The sequence below is a fragment of the Macrobrachium rosenbergii genome, chromosome 4, assembly GCF_040412425.1.
Source record: "Macrobrachium rosenbergii isolate ZJJX-2024 chromosome 4, ASM4041242v1, whole genome shotgun sequence".
NCBI classification, from domain to species: Eukaryota; Metazoa; Arthropoda; class Malacostraca; order Decapoda; family Palaemonidae; genus Macrobrachium; species Macrobrachium rosenbergii.
This window is the reverse complement of record NC_089744.1, coordinates 2,053,975-2,075,000: the sequence shown is the minus strand read 5'-3', so window position 1 is coordinate 2,075,000 and position 21,026 is coordinate 2,053,975. Positions and strand designations below refer to the sequence as shown.

The window sequence follows — 21,026 nt, the reverse complement described above, 5'->3', positions numbered from 1 at the left end:
TATAACACAGCAGACGCCGCAAACATGGCGGACAAAAACAAAGCCAGTAAGAGCGATGCCGTGGGATTATTTTTAAGCGCAATGGGTAAGTTTGAAAGTATTTTTTTTTACTCTATAGAATATTACCGTTGCCAAATTCCGGTGACATTTATACAGAGTGTAGAAAGTTGTTACATTTGACGTCGTTGTTTGGTTTCAGTCTAGCCTGCCACTCCACTTCTTGAAATTTTGTAGGCGAGACCTTTAGACCGGACCTAATATTTGTCCGTGGGTAGCCGATTTTGGTCGCTTCAGGCTATTTTCCACCCTTGGCCGAATATTGTTCGACATTTGGAAGCGGTTCGTCGAGTCTGACGTAGCCTGATGCCTAAATATACGAAAGAGAGAGAGAATTATTAGCCTACGGTGTTTAATTCTTAATAGACTGTTTTCGTTCGTCCAGGGTACGTTTGTGGCATTTGCCCAATACCCCTTCGCAGGCTGTTTGTGCGAGGTTATGTAATATGTAGCTTAGTCAGACTTTGAGACCTAGGAATTATATTCAACTGAAACTTGGACATCTAGGCCTATATGCCTGTCCAAACGGCTGTTTAAAATTCATGATTGGACAAATAGTCCCTATCTAGATTAACCTGCTGTTGCTGTCAAGTGTAAGCCTTAATATAAGCAACAGCGTCTGCTAAAAAGTTGGTTAATGGGATGTCACGAAGATAGGTCTGTTATAAAGCTCCACTGTGTGAGTTTACAAGAAGCTTAGGCTTACAGCGACTGCTAGCTAATCCTGACGGAGATCATTTATGGGGTAATTACCCACAACGACAATTTAACCGGACATTTTAGAGGTATATTTCTTGTGCAAAGTATGTTGCAAAAAAGTTTTATTTCAGACTCGCTGAGAATTTCTGGTAAAAACTTTGGTTCCCTGTATTTGATTATTGTTACTGAAACTCCCTAATTTAAAGCCTTGTTGTTTAATTTATATTGTCTTTAGTTTGCAGATGGACTGAAAAAGTTGGGTCATATAACAACTGTTTCTCTTGTGGTTAGCACGTTTTTTTTCGCAAGCCCAAAGCTCAAGAAAATGTCCATATTCCATACTCCTCCCAAAGTTTGGCACAGAAGGTACCTTACCATTCTCACAGTATGGATAGAACCTTGCTGCATTATTATAATATGTATGGAACCAAACTTACTACAGTGAACCCCCTGTATTCGCGGGGGATGCGTCCCACACCCCCCGCCCGCGAATGGGTCAAATCTGCGAACGCTTAAAACCCATCTAAAAACACTTAGAACTGCCCATTTTGATAGCTTAAACACAGAAAAACCCTGTAAAAATGCTTATACCTGAATATTTTAATAGTTTTATCACAAAAAGTGCATTTATTCATGAAAATTATATGAAAATACAGTAATATTTCTCAGTGAAAAATACTGAATCGCGAATTTTTTCCATGAATGATGGCTAGATATGTTCCACGGAGAAACCCGCGAATGCGTGAGTCCGCGAACGTTGACAATGCGAATACGGGGTTCACTGTATATCCAACCTGTTGGGGGTGGGCTTTGTTCCCTTAGAGCCTCCTCTTAACCTTGCTTAAATGGAATTTCCTAACGTGATGAAAGGCACCGCTTCCTACCTAACCATAGGGGCTTTGTCCCTCCTCAGAGCTCTTTTTGATCCTGCATGAATTGGTACAGCATATCGTAACCCACCCTCTCATAATCATCCTTAGCTCTTAATGGTCATTTTAACCTTTCCCAAGAAGTTTAATGGTGGCCATTCAAAGGGTACATAATATCTTTTGCACGGTGATTCTCCCTTGGGTGCGGCACCATATCTTTCCCAAATAGTCCCGCTCTGTATTGCAGCACGGTGGAAGAGAAGTCTTTCTGATGTGAGAGTGCAGATTCGTCGTGTGTTCACAGTGTCCATATTGTAGACCGCAACTTAAGGCTGTATCATTTCTGCTGGTTCATTAAGGCAGAAATAGACTTACTCCAATTCTCCCGCTTCTTTTTCGCTCTCCATTGGGTGGTTATAAATGTCCAGTAGAATCCTAGGACCTTTGGACTGAGTAGCAGGCTCTAGACAAGCCATTCATATGCTGACAGTGCAGGGACCTGGAATCACAAATACTTTTTCATGTAGTCACTCTCTTTCATCTTAGGACAGTTCTTTGGAGGAGAAGGGCGTAACGGTTCATACAAGAGGGGTAAAGAGCTTGTTCCTCCTCAGCTTAGATTAACCCAAGAGATGCTAGGGGGATGCCACTTGAGGGTGACGGCAGTATTATGCTTTTGCATTTTATAAGACAATTTCAAATTTTTTCATGTTTTTATAACTCCTTAGCTATTCAAGAAACACCTATAATAGTGCCAGAAATATACAACAGTTATTAATTGGTTGAATGGGTGTATAGGCCTATGTGTGTGTGTATGTTAAGGTCGTCATATGCACACTAACTTTAAAACCAATATTAATATCGTTACTGTCATTGTAATTATGTATCTCGATGTCACTATTTGATGAAAATGAATAAGCATCATCATCAAAAGCCATTATCTCCAAAATTCACGAAATAAAGCTTTATAAAAACCTTCAACCGTTGCTCAACTTCAGGATACAAAAGCCTCCCTGGTCCTGCCCCCTGGGCTGACGGAAGGTTTACAGTTTTGCTATTTTTATACAAGTGATTAAGAGAAATCTGACATCTTTTATGTTTAAGAGTGAGCTGAATGGCAGTGAGACTGTTGACATTACTCAAACAGAGCTGAGGGGAGGGACTAAATTTACAGCAATGTTTAAAAATAAACGTCAATAATATTGTCGTCGTCCTAGCGCAACATATAAAACATCGATTCTAGCGACGCGCAGCACCTCTTGGGTTAAGGAGGCAGTGGTATGGAAAAAATTTGTGTAGAAAAAGTTTTTCCCTAGATAATATGCAAATACAGTAGAATATTCAGTAGTTTCTCAGTAAAAACATTGTTTTTTTTACATTTGTTACTTGAAACCTGTTAGTCTTATTTAGCCTCACTCTGTGAGAACTGTTGCCAGCCACACCAACTTGGAAGACCTCTTAAAGGCGGGGGAAAAGTTCTGGCACATTTCCAGTTCATGAACTGCTGACCTGGAAGGTGAGACATTATTCCTGTGTGACTGCTTCAGAGTTGTTTTTACAGTTGGCAACCCAGGATTATTACTGCTGATTCCCCTTATTGTGGTGTGCCATTTGTTTTCTTTCACATTTGTCCATTTATCTTACTTCACTTTCATGCCTTGTGTTCAGTGTTATGTGAATTTATCTCAAAGTTTGCAACTTTTGTCCTTTCGATTGGCGGCATGTGTGTTATCCACGCTATTATGAGTACTCATGTATTTGTGTTTCAGCAGTTTCATAATTATGAATTCTGTTTGTAATTTGTACTTGGTTGTCAAAGTATTGCCTTTGCTTAACATGGGAGCTTTAGATAAATTTGCTCTTTCCGTAGCCTTAAATGGAGTTGTTTACTTTGTAAATATTTTGTCACTTTTCCAGTACACAGTAATGGATACTTTTGGTTGATTTTAGTAATGAGATATTTTGAAAGTTAATGTGATTTGTAATATTTCTCATAATTATTCTTGTTTATTGAGGGAAGTATTACCGTAAATTTAATCATGCCACAGTGTACGTGTGTGGGCAAGGATTGTAAATCCTATAGCTTCTTTAGGTCTTCCATAGGTAAGGATGCACATTTACAGTTCCATTTGTATAAAGACCTCAGGAAAGTTCAGTGAATGTTTGCTGGATAAAAGGTTGCTTGTTTCTGTTTAGAGGTGTGTGTGGAAATGCTGTGCCAGTGCTGCAGTTGGTGATTCTTAGGAATAGTTCTCATCTCATTGTGCTGCAGCCACAGCTGTCAAAACTCGACTCTTGTCTGATTGAGCTGCTGCTTCATGTCAAATGGGATAATAGGAGTCATTCATCTTTGGTCTCTCTATCTCCCGTCTTCTCCTATGCAAAAACTGCTCCTCTGCAAAAGTCTATCTTTCTGGATGACCTTTCTAACATCCCTGATGGGGGTATTCCATTCTCTTAATTACCTGCTTCTTCTACCTCCAACTTAATTTCCATTTCTACCACTTATCTCCTACTGCTCTTGTGATTCCATGACCTCCTTTTCCTGCATTGGAGGTCATTCATTCAGCAGACAACTCTTCCTTAGGTCAACTAAGGTGAATGTTGCCTTTGCTTTCCAGGATCAGTTCTTGGATGTGGTTGATATGTTCCCAAATGACTTAATTTTGAGCGCCCTACTTTCCACCATAGTGATGCAGCCTGCTGTCTTTTCACTTGCATCTGTGCTGCCTTCCTCAGTGTACAAGAGTCTTCATGTCCTTCACTGTGACTTCAATTTTGAAAACTATTGTTACTTCATCCTGCATTGTAGTCAAAAGCCTTGTTGACAAGACTTCCTGCTGAAGCAGTCTGGCCCCATGGTTCTTGTCAGGCCTCTTCTGCCTAAGAACTCTTGGCAGTCATTTTCATTTACTGATCAAATTGGTTAAGATACCCAGCAGATTTGTGTATGTTAGTGTTCTTGATCACGCAAGTATGTCTATGTCTCCTTTTGCTGTTCTCTTGGCCATTCCAGTGAATGGATGTCTCAAAGATCTACATCTTTTCATCATCCTTTGGAGCCTTGCAGATTGCAGTTCAAGGTAATTATGATTACTAAGGTTCATAAGAACTAGTTGTCTTTTTACAATAAAACACATTTTCTACAAACCCTTTAACCTAACTTTCCAGTGCCCACCTCCTTTCTCACACTTCTCAAGATGCAGGGTAGCACGGACGAATGGCACCTTTCTTTCCAGGTTAGTGGAGTCCATAACTTAAGCATGTTAGGTAGTATTTTTCTCCTTGAAGTTGGTGTGACTAGGAATTATTTCTGATTAATGGGTTTGCAAAAAAACAGGTTTAATATTGTGCTTCTAGTGCAGAATCCACATTGAAGTTATCAGAATAATGTTCTGGACGGTACTTTACATACTTTTTTTGTTTCAGTTGATCGAGAGCCAGGAAAGAGGAAAGTTAAGCCGTCAAAAGCAGCTCTCATTGATCTTGCGGAGTTAGATTTAGGTGAGAGTTCAGATGACAGTGATTTTAATGTCGATGAAGCCAAACTCAATGATGATGATGATATATCCATAAATAGTGATCCTGATGCTATGGATAATGATGACGACGATGATGATGGTGAAGATGATGAGGAGGAGGATGAGGAAGAAGAAAGTGAAGGAGAAGTAGCACTGCCCCCTGTTAATGATAAAAATCTTAGTGTTTCACAGCTCTTGGAAAGAGCTAGGAAAACTCAGGCTCTGGAGATGGAAAAGGTTAGTGTCTATTGCTGAAGGGGTAGTCAGCAAATAGGAAGGAAGGAATTCTAACTGATGTATTGTACACTTGCAGAGTATTAGTAATAAGATAATTACTAGATTGGTTTTTTACTACAAAAATTTATTGTCACTTAACAATGCTGTAAAACAGATTCTGTGACTTAAAAATTTCATACAAAATTTTGTGGCATTTACATTCATTTTGATTAGTACACTTAAGATGTCGTAGTCTGTTACCATGAATTGTATGGCTATGGCTCTGTATGAAATTTGATTAACAGGGAAACGTCAATACAGTGTGCGTTTAAATTTAATTTCAGAATAATTTACAGATTACTTGCTAACTCAGAAATGAAATAGAGTTAAGTATATGTTTGATGTGTCATTGTTTTTTTAATTATCACTTTTTTTATTTTAAGGTTTTCCAACCATTACAGGGGTACTACACTTTTGTCATGTCCATACATTGTATAATTCACTCTTTTTATTTAGGCTTGGAGGTGCATATAATCTAGCCTGCTAGAATTTTGGTCTTTTATTTCACTTTTCTCATTCTCATTTACATATTTACATCCGTAACCTTTAGATAAAGTCATCATTTTAGTTTTAGTTTTATATGGTAACCAGGAATGCAGATAGCACTTGACAGTTCAGTACTTGGGGGCATTTTGTGTTGAAAGAACTGCTCTTGTAATCAGGGATGCTATTTGTTTACAAGTAAAGCTTGATAGCATAGCACCATGCAATTATAGAAGTTGTAGCTGCTCAGTGGCTGAAATTTTCAGTGATAAGGTGACCTAATCTGAGCAGTCCATGACAAAAGATGAACATGTCCCAGCTAAGAAGCTTAAGAGTCAAATTATGATACACATTTCTCTATCAAAATGGTGTCAAGTAGTGGATGGATCTCACTTGTTAAGTTGAATAAACTTATCACCTTTTAATAAACCTTTGTGGGAGTTTGTTTTCCACCCCGAAGGGTGTTATCAATCTTGTTTGTTAGCTCCATGGCAATATCAAAGAAGATGAATAACCAGGAAAGGTCAGATTAACCCTCTTGAGATTGTAATAACATCAAATGACTGTTCACAGATTTCCATATCACAGCAGACAGTGGGTTGAATGAGGCATAAAGGAGGCAAAGGCATCCTTAGTAATGGCCTGCATGGCACGGGATGAAACCTAGCTTGTGACGATCAGCCCTGGATCTTAGCATTTGTTGAAGTGACTGCACTTTTTCCTGACTTGAATCCTAGTAGAATAAGAAATTGAATTTTTGGTGGATGAAGGTCACGTAAAATTTTGTCTCTCAAAGTTAGGTAATTCCGAAGGAATCGTGATTTATAGAAGTAATCGAAAATCTTTGCTTTGGTAGACTAATAATTTATACAGAAAAATCCTTGAAGAATATTCATTTCAGTCATAGTGCATGTCCTCATTTTAAACTAATGATGGAGAATTTTGAATAAGATATTTAGGATTTCTGCTACCATGCTAGAAAATCTTATTTTATTTTGCTCTGAGGCTTTTAAGGTTAATCATGCCTTGAACTTCTCAAACAATGTAAAAGCATCTAGGATGTCAGGTTGGTGGTTAACGATATTTCATGGTACGACATATTTTTGTTGGATTTTAAAGTTCTCTTAAATATTTTTCTTGTGTCCTATAGGGTACTGCTCAAAAATTGTCGAGCTTCAACAGTCGTTCATTGGTAATGTTTATGATGTTTCAGGGGATAGAGCGTCCCAGAATTCTGGTCTGCTCTGTGTGCCTTGGTGACCATTCGGATGACCTGAATGAAATTGTGACTTGTGATGGGTGTAGTGTGTCTGTTCACGAAGGCTGCTATGGCATTAGTGACTCGGTGTCTGTATCAAGCACAGTCTCTTCAAGTTCAACAGAGCCTTGGTTTTGCGATGCCTGTAAGGCTAGTGTTGATCAGCCACCCTGTGAATTATGTCCAAACTTAGGTATGTTTAAGTGGATTATTTTATTGCTGTTAAAATGTCCTTATTTTTTCTTTTTCAGGTAATTTATGTCATTGCACTGTTTTGATTTTAAAGGTTATGAAAACATGTGGCAAAGAATCTTGTTTGATTTACATTATAAGTCATGATGTTTTTTCTTGATTTTTATAACCATGTACAGTAAACCCCCCGGGTTCACGTTCTCACAATTTGCGGACTCAGTGATTCGCAGAATTTTCTGTGGAACCTGTATAAATTATTCGCAGGAAAACTCATTCGCAGATTTTTTCGTAGAGCGATGTTCTGTATTTTCTTATTATTTTCGTGACTCAGTACTGAACTGTATGTACATATGCATTTTATGATAAAAATGATGATTTACTTTACAGGAATTAATATTAAGTTTAATAAGATTAAGTAATAAAGATAGTAATTCTCTCTCTCTCTCTCTCTCTCTCTCTCTCTCTCTCTCTCTCTCTCTCTCTCTCTCTCTCTCTTTTACTGAGATGAGAGAGTTTTTATGCATATGCAATATGTATGTTTATTTGTTTTGCATTATAAATAAATGATTTACTAGTTTTTAAATATTAATATTAATGCAAACATAGCAAAATATCAACTCATTAAAGAAAATATTGTAGTTCAATCCCTGACCTAGGGGGATGGATGAAGGCGTAACTGTCATCATCAAAAAAAGGTTAGCACGTGGCCAAAGAGTCTCTCTCTCTCTCTCTCTCTCTCTCTCTCTCTCTCTCTCTCTCTCTCTCTCTCTCTCTCTCTCTCTCTCTTTCATAGATTTTTTATGCATATGTAACATATATATTTTTATCAATTTTTTCATATTTTCCATGCTATAATTACAACATTTATGCATTTCTATAGTAAGTTATGTAAAATTTTAAAAGAAAACATGTCGATTCCCTGTCTTCTCTGAAGCTTGGAGCAAGGGGGGGCGCGGTTTTGTAATCTACATGTCAACTTACCTGGCGTATTGACCACGAAGGGTAGCAAATGTTGCCCACTTGGTGGTCAGATAAAATAGCTACGAAGGATACTGAAAAACTCACTCTCTCTCTCTCTCTCTCTCTCTCAAAGGATACTCAGAATGTGAGAGATGGATAGATAGGTTGATAGATAGGTAGAAGGGGAGAATGTTTGATAGAAAGATATACTCTCTCTCTCTCTCTCTCTCTCTCTCTCTCTCTCTCTCTCTCTCTCTCTCTCTCTCTCTCTCTCTCTCTCTCTCTCTCTCTCTGTTATTGGGTGGAAGTATCAGAAGTACTGTATATGTGATATTTATAAGGGTAAAAGGTTTAAGGTGACTTTGAAATATAATATTATTAATATCATTTCAAAGATTAATACAGTAATAGGATAGTAGTTTAAGGTATATTTGATGTAGGATACTAGTTTAAGGTATACATTTGGTATTTGAACTTTCAAGATAGGCAGTTATAAATGTTTTTAGAGGGGGTTGTTAACTATTCGTGGATTTTAATTGTTTGCGGGGGCTTGTGGTATGCATCCCCCATGAATACGGGGCGTTTACTGTGTGTAGGGACTATTAATTTAGTGTATATTGCAGATGTGTAGGCTTATGTAATATTTATTAAATTATCAATTTAATTGTGTTAGATGTATACTTGGAATTCACTACCTTTCAAAGTTTATTAATTTTTTGCCAAGGGCCATGGCTTCATTTTAAATGAAACTCCATGCAGCTTGAGACTAAATTATTGCGATAAAACTAAAACTAAAAAAAAAAAATTATACGTTTCCTGGTAATTGTAGTTTTTGTCTTGTTGAACAGAATTGTGAATTGGGTTATTTCGTATTAAACCCATTACTGGCAAAAATCTCTGAAGGAAGGATAGTGGTGTGTGAGTGTAGTGGTTCATTGTTTGTCCGTGCTTGCAGGCACTTTGATCCCCAGGCTCTTTATTGATTTTTTAAGGTTTTCCTTTATTATGCAAAATTAAATAAAACAAAAATTTACAAAACAAAATAATGAAAATTAAGATAAAATATGATGAAAGGCAAAGCCCAAGTGTGGAAAGGTGAAAAGGAGTTTTTAATAAATCTCAAAATCTTTGGCACAGTGTGTTTGCCTGATCTCACTTGCCTTTCTTGTGTAGATTGGTCAGGTGTTATGATTTACAGGCTCCAAGTGTCTTGGAACCACTCTGTCTCCTAGGAACAGAGTGATTCCATTTGAGCTCTATCAAGAACACTAGTAAGCTGATTGAGCACTAAGTCTCCAGACTACAGGCTACCATACTTCTAAGAACTTTGGTGTCTCAGTTTTAAGTTTAACAGAAATTCAAGTCACTGAGAAAATGACTTAAGTGAAAATGACTAGACCAATAAGTGATCTAAGGAAAATGAAGTGACTAAGACTAGACCAATACCAACTTAGGCTTCCTAAAATCCCTGGTAAAAAGTAGTCCTTGTCTGGTTCAGACATAAAGACTCATCTCAGTGAAAAAAGACCAGGTGGGACAGACAGGGATGAAGTCCATATTTTGGAGGTCTTTTTATTCCCTGGAAGGCCTTAAGGCTGAGCAGGTTGAGCCTACCTTTAGTGACTGGAACTTCATTGTCTTTAACAGGACACCAGAAACTGCAAAAACTAGTAGCAGATTGGTTACACAAATCTTCCATGAGAACTGGAGATGCCCATTTGACTTTTGACTTATGGTTTACTAAGGCAGTCTTAACAAACTTTCTGATGTTAGTGATAGAGTGGCAGGCAAAATAACTGGCTAAAGCTATGGCCTCTCCTCAGCTTTTTCCCCTTCCAGATAAAGGATAAGAGATTTTTCAAGATCAGATTGTTCAACACAGGCTCAACTCTGCATGCCCAAATGGGCCAAATCATTTATTAGCAAGAGTAAACAATTATTCTGGTTATTAGTAGTTTTGAACCACATAAACCAATTGTAAGTTCAACTTTTTTCAAAACATTACAGTGCCCATCTTACAGTTTTTTAATAAAACGCAATAAAAGGATTTGAAATTAAAGATATTCTTATATTGATTGTAATATCCTATGAATGATGCATAAAAAATAGAGGACATATAGTTATTTTAGCCAGAAAATTAGGTAGTATGTCAGGCAGCGGCAAATTTTTAACATTTTTAGCAGACAAAATCAAGTTAGACTTAGAGAGAGAAAAAAATATGGACATTTATGTATTTACTATTAATGAGATATACTGTTGCCATATAAAAGAAATTGAAATTTTATCTCTTTAGTTATTTTTTTAAAATTGAGCCTTGGGTTTTGGGTGCTGGAAAGGAGTCCTTAGCATGCCACTTTTAGCATGCATGCCAAGGGTTGCTTACCCCTAACCTAGGCTCTCACAGGGTTTGCCCCAGTGCTCTTTCCTTCCAGAATGGGCCTTGAGTGTAACCAGTGCCATTTTATCCAAAGAAGCATTCTGTTCAAGAAATATCTCATGCACAAAGGGAATTGTTTCAGTTCACCACTATCGGGTAAGGAGATTCAATGGTCCATCTGGAAAGGGGACTCCCTATTATCTGTAAACATGTTAGATGCTGGCTTCCATGATCTTGTTCATACAGCTCCAAGGAAATACATTTGCTTTCTCAGGTTAGGCAAGGTCTTGCAGTTCAGAGTACTCTGTTTTGACTTGGCTCTATAAACAGTGTTATGTTATCCTCATGAACCTTATGTTGTCGGTGGCACGGGTGCACAGAAATGGAACAGTGTTTTGCAGACACTTGGCATGGTTTGTGATTGCATTATACCAGCAAAACTTTGTCAGAACGTTCATTGGTTTCTCAAATTATGCCGGGAAAGGAATGTTCAAACTGTTCCTCTTTACTGGATAAGCATATTGACCTAAAATACGATTTTACCTTGGCTCATACAAGTTATCTTAACTGTAAATGGTAATGTATTGGATAGTGAAGCAGGACAAGGTTAGGTGCTTGTCCATGTGACCAGAGCTCCCTCTACTATATTTTTTAAATGTAATCTTGGTGTCAACTTAGTTTTAACATTAAAAATGCAGAGGTACCAAACAAGGTGCTTTACCCATTATGGCACCCTTGGAGATGTGGTTTCCAGGTTTATTGCACACTACATTTCCTATATTATGGTTGAATACTGTCCCATGGTACGTTAATTACCTCAGGGGGTACTTTTTGTTGTAAGGGAGTCATTAACATCAACATTCCCATAGAACTCAAAAAAGGTAGTGGGACTCACCCTCACCATTCAGAATAAACATGTGGAGTTCTTCTTAATATAAGTTTCTCCATTTAATGAGTACTTGCGGTTTCTTTCAGTATATATCAGATCCCAGGAGCTCTGAAACAGATCCAGTAATTATCAGTCATCTCCTTCTGGGATGCATAGGAGCTCAAACTGTTATTTAAAATGGTGTTTTTGGCAAGTTATAAGTAATGGGTGTGGTAAAACAAATATGAATTTTTAAATGCTCAGTTAATTAGTTCATATAAAACAGTTACTTCCCATAATGCATTCCTGCCTCCCAACCCTGCTGTCACTTGCAGCTCACTGGCCAAGCAACATGAATTGTTCGGCATACGGCTGATGGAGACCTAAGGTATCCATATGTACGCATGGAAGGTTGTTAGCTAACCGGTATTTAACTTCTCTATTTTCTCCTTAGTATGAACTGAAGTGTTGGTGATTTGTTTGCTAGAATTAGGTTAATTATAATTTTTTGTGTGAACAAATTAATTTTGAAAAAAATTCCTTCCAGGTTACACCATTTTCAAAGAAACAGAAATGGGACGTTGGGTCCATCTTGTGTGTGCGTTGTACATCCCTGGTGTAGCTTTTAGTGAAGTAAGTAGATTTCTAATTGTTGTTTTAGAAGGTGACATTCATAAGGTTTAGGCAAGTTTTATTTTCATGTGTACTGCTATGAAAGTATTATGTTTTCTAATGGTCACAATTTTTTCCACTCTTGTCCCATCCCTCTTTAGAATTTGGTCAACTTATTGCTGACTAAATCTTTAGATGCTGTTAGCAAATTGCTTGTTATTCCCATTGGTATTGATACTTCTCTGCTTCTCAACTTCAAGAGGGCTCTTGTAACCTCTTTGGAAGTTATGCCAACATCTTCCTACATTCATTCTCAGCATTCAGAATATTTTCAAAATACTGCCTCCAATGTTCCAGTTATGTGTTTCTCTTTCTTTTTTTCTGTATACTTTGCCTCTTACTTTTCCATCTTCCCTTATGCGCTTTGCTATTCTGAATATTTTTTCTCCTTTAGCCATGTCAGATAGCTATCAAGTGTTTGTTTTGTTAAGTATTTTCTCTTGCACAGTGACATTACTCATGGCAGAAAGTAAAATTGTGTAACTTATATGAAAGAATGCTGTTTTTTATGGATGCTTTCATAAGCCACATATTCATGTATATTTTTCACATTTTCTTTCCTTTATAGGTTGATAAGTTGTCTTTCCCAACCTTATTTGAGATGCCATACAACAAATGGGGTTCCAAAACTTGTTCGCTCTGTGAAGATGAACGTTTTTCAAAAACTGGTGTTTGTATCGGTTGCGATGCTGGGATGTGTCGTGAATATTTTCATGTAACATGGTATGTATGCCTGTCATGTACTGTATTGCTAGAACTGGTATCTTTGGCAAGTTTTTTCTGCTTAGTTCATGAATGTATTTGCATTTATGCTTATTTTCTTAACAATTTTTAGGAGACCTTATCAGAGCAATTTGTGAAACTCAGTGCTTGTGAATATAAATATGGATAGTTTTCAGAATAGTCTGATTCACTTTGAAATAGAATTGATCAGTAGTTTAGATTTGTAAAGGTTCAGAAGTGAGATCCTTTTTTAAAGAATTGTAAAGGAATTTGGATTTTTTAAATGTTTTATTTGTGGAATTGTGGAAGATAAATGTTATACAGTAATTCATATCAAATTAATGTGTGGTGTAATCCGTTTCATTTTATTACTGTAACAAAGTGAAGTATCCAGTTTACAAATGTTGCAGCTAAAAAATGCTCTCATTTGACTTACATATGTCTATTGTATCAGCTCTTCATTTTCATTACATTATGAAATATAAAATTGGCTTCCATTATCCACATCTCCCTGTTTATTGAGGCTCATCAATGACAGAAAAGTGTTACAGTCTGGAAAATATTGGAAAAGGTTAATTGATAATAGTCAGTTTGGCTTTATGTCGGGAAAATCAACAGCTGGAGCTGTCTTCATTTATGAGGCAACTACATGAAAAGTACCACAAAAGAATATAATCTTGAAAAGGCTTTTAACAAAGTACTAAGAAAGATAATTAAATTTTTATTACAAAGGCAGAAAGTAATAGTAATTAGACAACCAATGCTTTTATTTCCATGAGAAATATTCCTCGTCCTCATTATCATCATCTTGCTGTTCAATGTAATTTTTAAAAATTCATTTTCTTGTACAGGGCCATTACTAAAACCAAAATAACGTCCTTTCTGACTTGACAGACTACACAAAAAGTAATTTAATTAACCATCAGAGACTTGAGGGACCAACTGGAGCCAGCTGAACTTATTTATACTTTTACAGAGGATTGTCGGGGTATGGGATTTCATGTGAAGCATGATATATGTAAAGCAATGGATTTGCACTGAAAAAATTACATTGTTTTTAGACAGTTTTGCTTATTGCAGCACTGAAAAAATTACATTGTTTTTAGACAATTTTGCTTATTGCAGTACATTCCCTGAACACCTGAATTAGCCTGGTCACCCACCAGCTCAAAATGAAGGTAAATGATTGAATATTACTAGAATGTAAGAATTTTAGCTTACAATTGCGTTTTTCGACCATTTTGGTTGAGTCAAAGTTGACCGAAGGTTGAAATTTTGGCACTTATCGTGATTTATATGAAAATATTTCCAAACTGATAAAATCTACAATCGTGGGTTGTTTTTTGTTGTATTTTACATGAAATTGCGCACATTTTCATATATAAAACTTTATGTAACGGCTAATATAAAATGGTGCAAAAATTACGACAAAATGACGAAAGAATTTCTGAAATTTTTGGCAGAGTTAGTGCGTGCGGAGGTAAGGAAAAAGTTTTTTCAAAAATTCACTATAAATCGAAATATTGTGCTAGAGACTTCCAATTTGTTGCAAAATGAAGGTAAATGATTGAATATTACTAGAATGTAAGAGTTTTAGCTTACAATTGCGTTTTTCAACCATTTCAGTAGAGTCAAAGTTGACCGAAGGTTGAAATTTTTTGTAGTCGACGTACGGTACGTCCGCTCGTCACCCGACAGACAATTTTAGTCGACTTACGGTACATCCAGTTGGCATTTAATGGTTAATGGATCCGTCTTCTTTTTTTTTATCACCTTTTGCGAATCCTGTAGTTTCTCAGGCATTCAATGTAGTTGCTTCTCGGGTGTTTGCGGAGGCATCAGCAACCCCTTATTTTCATTCTTTACAGGCTTCTAACCGTAATGTATCCTCTGCGATTCTTGCGGATGCTATGGCAGTTGGCGGTTTGCCTGCGCCAGCGTTCAGTGTATCAGCACCGATAGTTTCCTCAACCTTTCCATTCTCTAGGATAGCTGGTAATTTGCCTTCCTCTGTTACCTTGGGTTTGGTACCTTGTAGCTTCCCCTTCAAAACTCTCTTTGAGTTCCAGTCCAATTGGTATGTTCTCCACCTGTCCAATGTCGGCATTAGGCGCCCCGGTGGTTACTCCGAGTGTGGCTTCTTCCTTCTTCCCTCCTTTGGCTTCTTTCTCAACTTTCCTGCAGGTTTCTCTGTCCCTTCGTTTAAGGCGTCCATGTAGGTTCAGGGTTGATTCTGGGTCATCAAGGACTTTTCCCCCTTCTTCATTAACCAGCAGGTCTTCAGTTCCGGATTCCCATCCTCATGCAGTTTTGATACACCTGGATTTGCATGGTTCAGGTGTTGCGGCCTCTTTGCTCTCAGGAGTGGGTGTTGTCTGCCCAGGTGTGGCTGGCCCAGGTGTTGCGTCATCGTCGTTGGGTGGTGCAGGGTTTGCGCAGCCTACTTTGGTGCCTCCAGTATGTTCACGATTGATATGTCAGGTGTCCGTCTCGCGCACCCAGGTGTGGCGAGTTCCGGTTTTTTGAGTTCGGCCTTTGCTAGGGGTCGGCCTGTCTCTTTTTCTCTTCGGCTCGGTCTGGCCAGTCTGACAAGGATTGTTCATTTGAAGAAGAGGATCTGCTATCGGATACTAATTTTCCTTAAGCTAATGATGAATGAGTATAAGCGGATGGTGGATTTCATCCATACTCTGTCCTTAGTCCAAGGCTCCGGAGAAGCCTACACTACCGAATCAAGTGATGTTCAAGTCACTATATGCGATGGAACTGGTAGTTGCTCAATCATCAAAGAATCTGGTTTGGTTTGGCCATGTCGGACAGGCATTGAGGGAGGCAGATGTAGGTTAGTGGCTTTGATAGGGTCAAGTAAGCAAGATTCAATGCTTCCTATTCAGGAGGGGTTTTTACAAGGTAGCGGGTAACCCTTCTGCGGGTATCAGGGTTCCTCTCAACGTATCTGTTGAGGCTCTTTTCTCTCGGGTTCCTTCGTCAGAATCAATCAATCAATCTCTCTCTCTCTCTCAACCCGAAGCTGGGCCGCTGGGCCTCTGGAGGGATCAGGAACGAGAGGAGTCATAATCTTCGAGAACTCAGGGCTGTTAAGGAAGCCCTCAGGTGTTTTTCAGTCCTAGTGCACAACAGAGTAGTGGGTCTGCTTTGCGACATCGTAACTGCCGTGTCGTATCTGAGAACTCGGGGGGAACAAGTTCTAAAGAACTTTAGAGGTGTATGCTTTCCGCCATTCGGTCCCATTCATCAGGTAATCAGGAATTGCGGGAGTCTCAAGACGTGTATGACTAACTCCTTGCTGGCCCTAACGCCCTTGGTTTCCGGAACTCCTAATGCTCCTTCGGAAGTTCTGATGTTCCTTCTGATGTGGAAGATCTTCTTGACAACTGCATTTTCACCATTATCATCCAGCCTTTGCTGCAACCTGTAGGGCGGAGGGTCAACGGCTTGGCACGCTACCTCATTCCCTCCATACATGGTAGGCTCTGAATAGCCACTTTGGAGGTTCATCATTCTCCTCCTTACACGAGAGTTATTCTCTTAGTCCGTGTGTAGTGGCAACTCTATTATTGAGGATGCGTTCATTTAGCTGAGGGGGTACTCTCTTAGTGCGGAGGTTCTTAGAGGTGGCCACTTGGAAGCTGGTGTCGGTTTTCACGACTTTCTACCTCAGAGACATTCGGTTTTCTTCGGAGAAGAGCTACTAGCTGGGTCCCTTTGTGGCGACCAACTTGATCTTATACTTACTTAGTAATGTCAAGGTGGGAGGGGACTTTAGGTTATGAATGTAGTCCAAGGAACTTAGGATTCTCTGTTGGTCGGGATTCATAGGGAGAGTGTTAATTTTGGCGTTAGTACTGTGAAGTTAGGCAGATCCAGTGGACAGGTTTGGTTTCTTCAACCTCTTCTGCACAGACATCGGCGGCAACGGGCGGTGAAGAACTCAAAGATCTTGCACACTCAACTTCTCCTCCATACATGAGAGGCTACAATGGCCACATGGGAGGTTCATTGTACCCCTCCATACATGAGAGTGCTTTGATTAGCCACATGGGAAGTTCGTCGTTCTCCGCTACTCATGGGAGGCTGTGATTAGCCACATGGTAGGTTGGTTTTTTTTGCTACTCTATCCATGAGGAGGTTTGAATACCACATGAGAGGTAGCTCGACTTAGACAGTACCTAGACACGAGACTGACGTTGGGGGTACTCTCTCTACAGGCATCCTCACCTGCCGAGTGGGATAACCAGGTGAGGATACATTCATTTATACAGAGTAGGCAAATAATGAGTTACCTCCTTTCCCTGTTGGCAGGTCGGGCTGAATTAGATTGATCCCACCTCCTTAAAATATTGTTAATCGGGCTAATTCAGGTGTTCAGGGAGTGTATTACAATATGAAGTTTTCATTATAAAACTAATATTGTAATACTTACCTGAACACTTGAATGATTCCCATCCTCCTCCCCACTTCAATTTGAATAGTGAATAATGCAATTGGGGATCTTGGCCTCACTCTTCCGGGACTTGCAGCAGCGTTGCCAATGGTACTTCAGGTAACTCATTTCACAGGATTTTCCTGTAAGCGTTGGTAACACTGACAGTTAATTACCCACTTAGTGGGTAAAAGCTATGGGGATGTAGTTCGGGCTGGTGGGTGACCAGGGCTAATTCAGGTATTCAGGTAAGTATTACAATATTAGTTTTATTATGAAAACTTCATTTTGCTGCTATTGTTGACAAATTATGAGCTGAAATGCAGTAAGTTTGATAGTCCATTTATTTATAAATTTAAAATTTTTTTCTTTTTTTTTTTGTAGTGCACAGCGAGAGGGGCTGTTGTCTGAGGTAAATCATGGGGAAGCTGATCAAGCAGATCCGTATTATGCCCATTGTAAATTACATACAGATAGAGAGCTCATTAGGTAAGAATTCAAAACGTTTGTTATATAATTGTATAATGTATAATTAGAGAATTGGAAAAGTAGTTTATCTGTTGGATGTAGTAATTTTTGCCCACGGTTTATGTTCCATTTTCAGAATAATTATCATAGAATTCTCTGTTAAGCACATAGTCAATGGTGCCGTCAAGTGACTGAATGTATACCTAGTTTATCAGGAGTCTCTTTCACTGCCAACTTTGTTACCATTCTACATCACATTTATGCATGCATAATTGCTATTTGTGATTACTTGCCACAGTTATTTTAACTTACCATATTCCAGTTTAACTTTATCTTGAATTACTTTACACCGCTTAGCTAAGTGAGTCTAGAAGTGTGACTTAGTGGTCTTATCAAAGTTCTTTACATTAAAGAGTAATAATAATATGCAGTTTATACCTGTACAAATGCCAAGTTTTTGAGGGCCCGTACTTTATTTGTATTATAATGAATTGCAACACAACCACGTAAATCACAGCGGTAGTCACTCATACAGCTCATCGGAATGACTTTTTCTTAGATGAAAATGGAAAATGGGCAAAGATAGCTAAGTAAGAAGGGAGCAAAAGGAATACAGGAAAGCGTAAGGCAAGAAGCAATGCTACTGGAACCAAGAGAGTGCTGCAAAGTACCTTAGTACCATCTACAAGGTTCCATGCGGGGATCTTTTGGCACTTACTCTTATGTAAAGATCTTTAAAAAAAAAATTAAGTTAAAATTATTTTTGTTTCTCTACAAACCCATTACTCATATGCAGGTCACATTTGTGGTCTTTAAATGTTCCAGACCAGGATTCTTTTCCATAAAAGACAGGAGAATTGGTAGTAGCTCTCGCTTTTCTTTTAGCTGTAATTGGCAAATGCCCGTTATTCAGAGACATGGTCTGGTAAATTCTAAAACCACAAATGTGGCCTGTATATGAGTGGTGGTTTGTTTGAAAAAAATAATTTTTCTTTGTAATTAAATTATTCAGATTATCTTTATAACACCAAACCTAGCAGCAAGAAGCTCATAAATCATCTGCAACAGTCAAGTGCTTAGTGCACTAAAATTCATATCCTTGAATGAGAATGAAATCACTTCCTCATTTTGGACTAAACAGGATATTTTACCAAATTTATGAATTTACAGTTTATAGTGGAGATCAAATGATAATACAGTAGTTACTTTGGACTGTTAGCTTTGTTTCAGTTTTATGTTAGGGAATCAACGATGTGTAGATTTAATCATAATTATATTTTTTACCTAATTACACTGGACTTTAAACCTTTTCAGACGAAGGAAACGAAACTGGTTGGCATTGCAGCTGCATATGAAACAGAATGAGGCAGACAAATCAGGAACCAGTCAGGAAATTCAAGATCGCATTCAGCGCAAGCTTGGGCGATATCGAGATAAATATCTTTTTAATAAGAACAACAGACCTACCCCGTGGTGTGAGTACTGGAAACATTTTTGTATACAGTTAAGATATGTAAATTGTATGTTGAATTGATTCATTTATTTGACTTGCTATGAATTAATGCTTGATGTAGCAGTACAGAATAACACTGCCAGAATTTTTTTCCTGTGAACAAGCTTTGTTTTCTCCCTAGAATGTCAAGCTATCAGCACACAGAGAAAGCATTTAGTTGTCTGGTCATTTGATAGCCACCCATTATCACCTCTTGTAAACTGAAGTCAGGTTAAGAATTTTAAGAGTTCGTGACTTTTGAAGTTGGACGATGTATTATACAGTAATATCTCTTAGAAAGCCTTATTATTTTGGTGTTATTCCTGTTTTTGAAAAGGCAAGAAACTGGTATTTAGAATGAATGGCAATGAGAGAAATTGCTAATGTCAAGGAGGACAAACCTTCTGAAGGGGTAGGTTCCAGTTGCGCAGAATGAGGATCGGAAACTGGTTGTCTCAAGTCAGAGGAAGCTGGCCTGATTGGCTCTGTGTGGCCAAGTAGTTGAGCACACATTGAATCATCTCTCATGGATGGGGTTGTTCATTTCCGGATGAGGGAGGCAGAGAAGTAGTTGCAGGAGGAGGAGGGAGGTGCCTAGGGGAAGCTGGAATATGAGGAGGAACTTGCGAAGGGTTCATGGTAGCCTCCCTAGATGTAGCCACCTTCTTTCATCTCCTCTTCTCATAAAGGACCCACTGCAACTCCTGCATACCAATCTTCTTTTGAGCAATCTTTCCTCCAGCACAAGATGCACACAGATTGTGGATCAACCACTAAGGATTTTATTAGTACAGTATGTTATCATGCACCTTTTCATTATCAGTCACAGCATTAATTTATATATTTCATCTTCATCGCTGCCCTGAATAATTCTGATGGGTTCTGGCACTTGGTCTTCAAGACCTAAATTTCATAATCAGTCAACCACTAAGGGTGACCTAGACTTACTATCCTTCATGGTAGTCATCTCACACACAGGATGCACAACATTATCAGACAGAGGTCATCCAAGTGGCTTGCACACCACTGACAAAAGGAAAGCACTGAAAAAAACCTCTTGCCCCTCTTAAAACCACAGTACACTGCACAGCAAGATTGATATCTAGTTACTGGGAGAATTTTGCAAACACAGCAAGTAGGGAAAATAAGGCACTCTACAAAAATCTCACATGCAGGGCAATCACAGAGGAAATCTTGCAACATAAACAGGACTGTCAATGACAACCAGACCTTCCAGCGACTGAGAATAAATACCTATATTATAAATGGAGTTTCTTGTGCAAGGCACACTTTGGCTGTCATTGATTCAAAAACAAAATCCTATCACCTAGTTCTTTAGCCTCTCAAGACCTCAGGCGGTCTAGCTTGTTCTTTGTGTTCTTAGTCGATGGTATATCTGGTTGTTATTGAATGTCCTGTTTTTGTTGCTGAGGTTTCCTTTGTGCGTGCCTTGTGTGTGAGATTTTTGTGGAGTGCTGTATTTTTCTTGCTTTCTGTGCTTGCAAGATTCTTCCAGTAGCCAGATATCATTCTTGATGTGCAGTGTATTGTGGTTTTTAAGGGAGCAAGAGGTCTTATTTTTCAGTGCTTTCCTTTTGTCAGTGGTGCAAGCCACTTGGATGACTTCTGTCTGATAGTGTCATGCATCCTGTGCAAGCCCCTTGTGT

General features: G+C 38.5%; 1 protein-coding gene across 5 annotated transcripts in view; it reads left to right on the top strand.

Moving 5' to 3' along the window:
* Positions 1–21,026, top strand: part of LOC136829447 (uncharacterized) — a 65,061-nt gene that overhangs the window by 1,366 nt on the left and 42,669 nt on the right. For all 5 annotated transcript variants that reach the window (XM_067088129.1, XM_067088119.1, XM_067088111.1 and 2 more), the window contains 7 exons: positions 1–85; positions 5,055–5,383; positions 7,119–7,356; positions 12,108–12,193; positions 12,801–12,955; positions 17,784–17,888; positions 19,182–19,342. The exon at positions 1–85 is cut by the window's left edge. In XM_067088129.1, the coding sequence (XP_066944230.1) occupies positions 25–85; positions 5,055–5,383; positions 7,119–7,356; positions 12,108–12,193; positions 12,801–12,955; positions 17,784–17,888; positions 19,182–19,342 (1,135 nt within the window). In that variant the 5' untranslated portion in view covers positions 1–24. The remainder of the gene's footprint in view (positions 86–5,054; positions 5,384–7,118; positions 7,357–12,107; positions 12,194–12,800; positions 12,956–17,783; positions 17,889–19,181; positions 19,343–21,026) is intronic.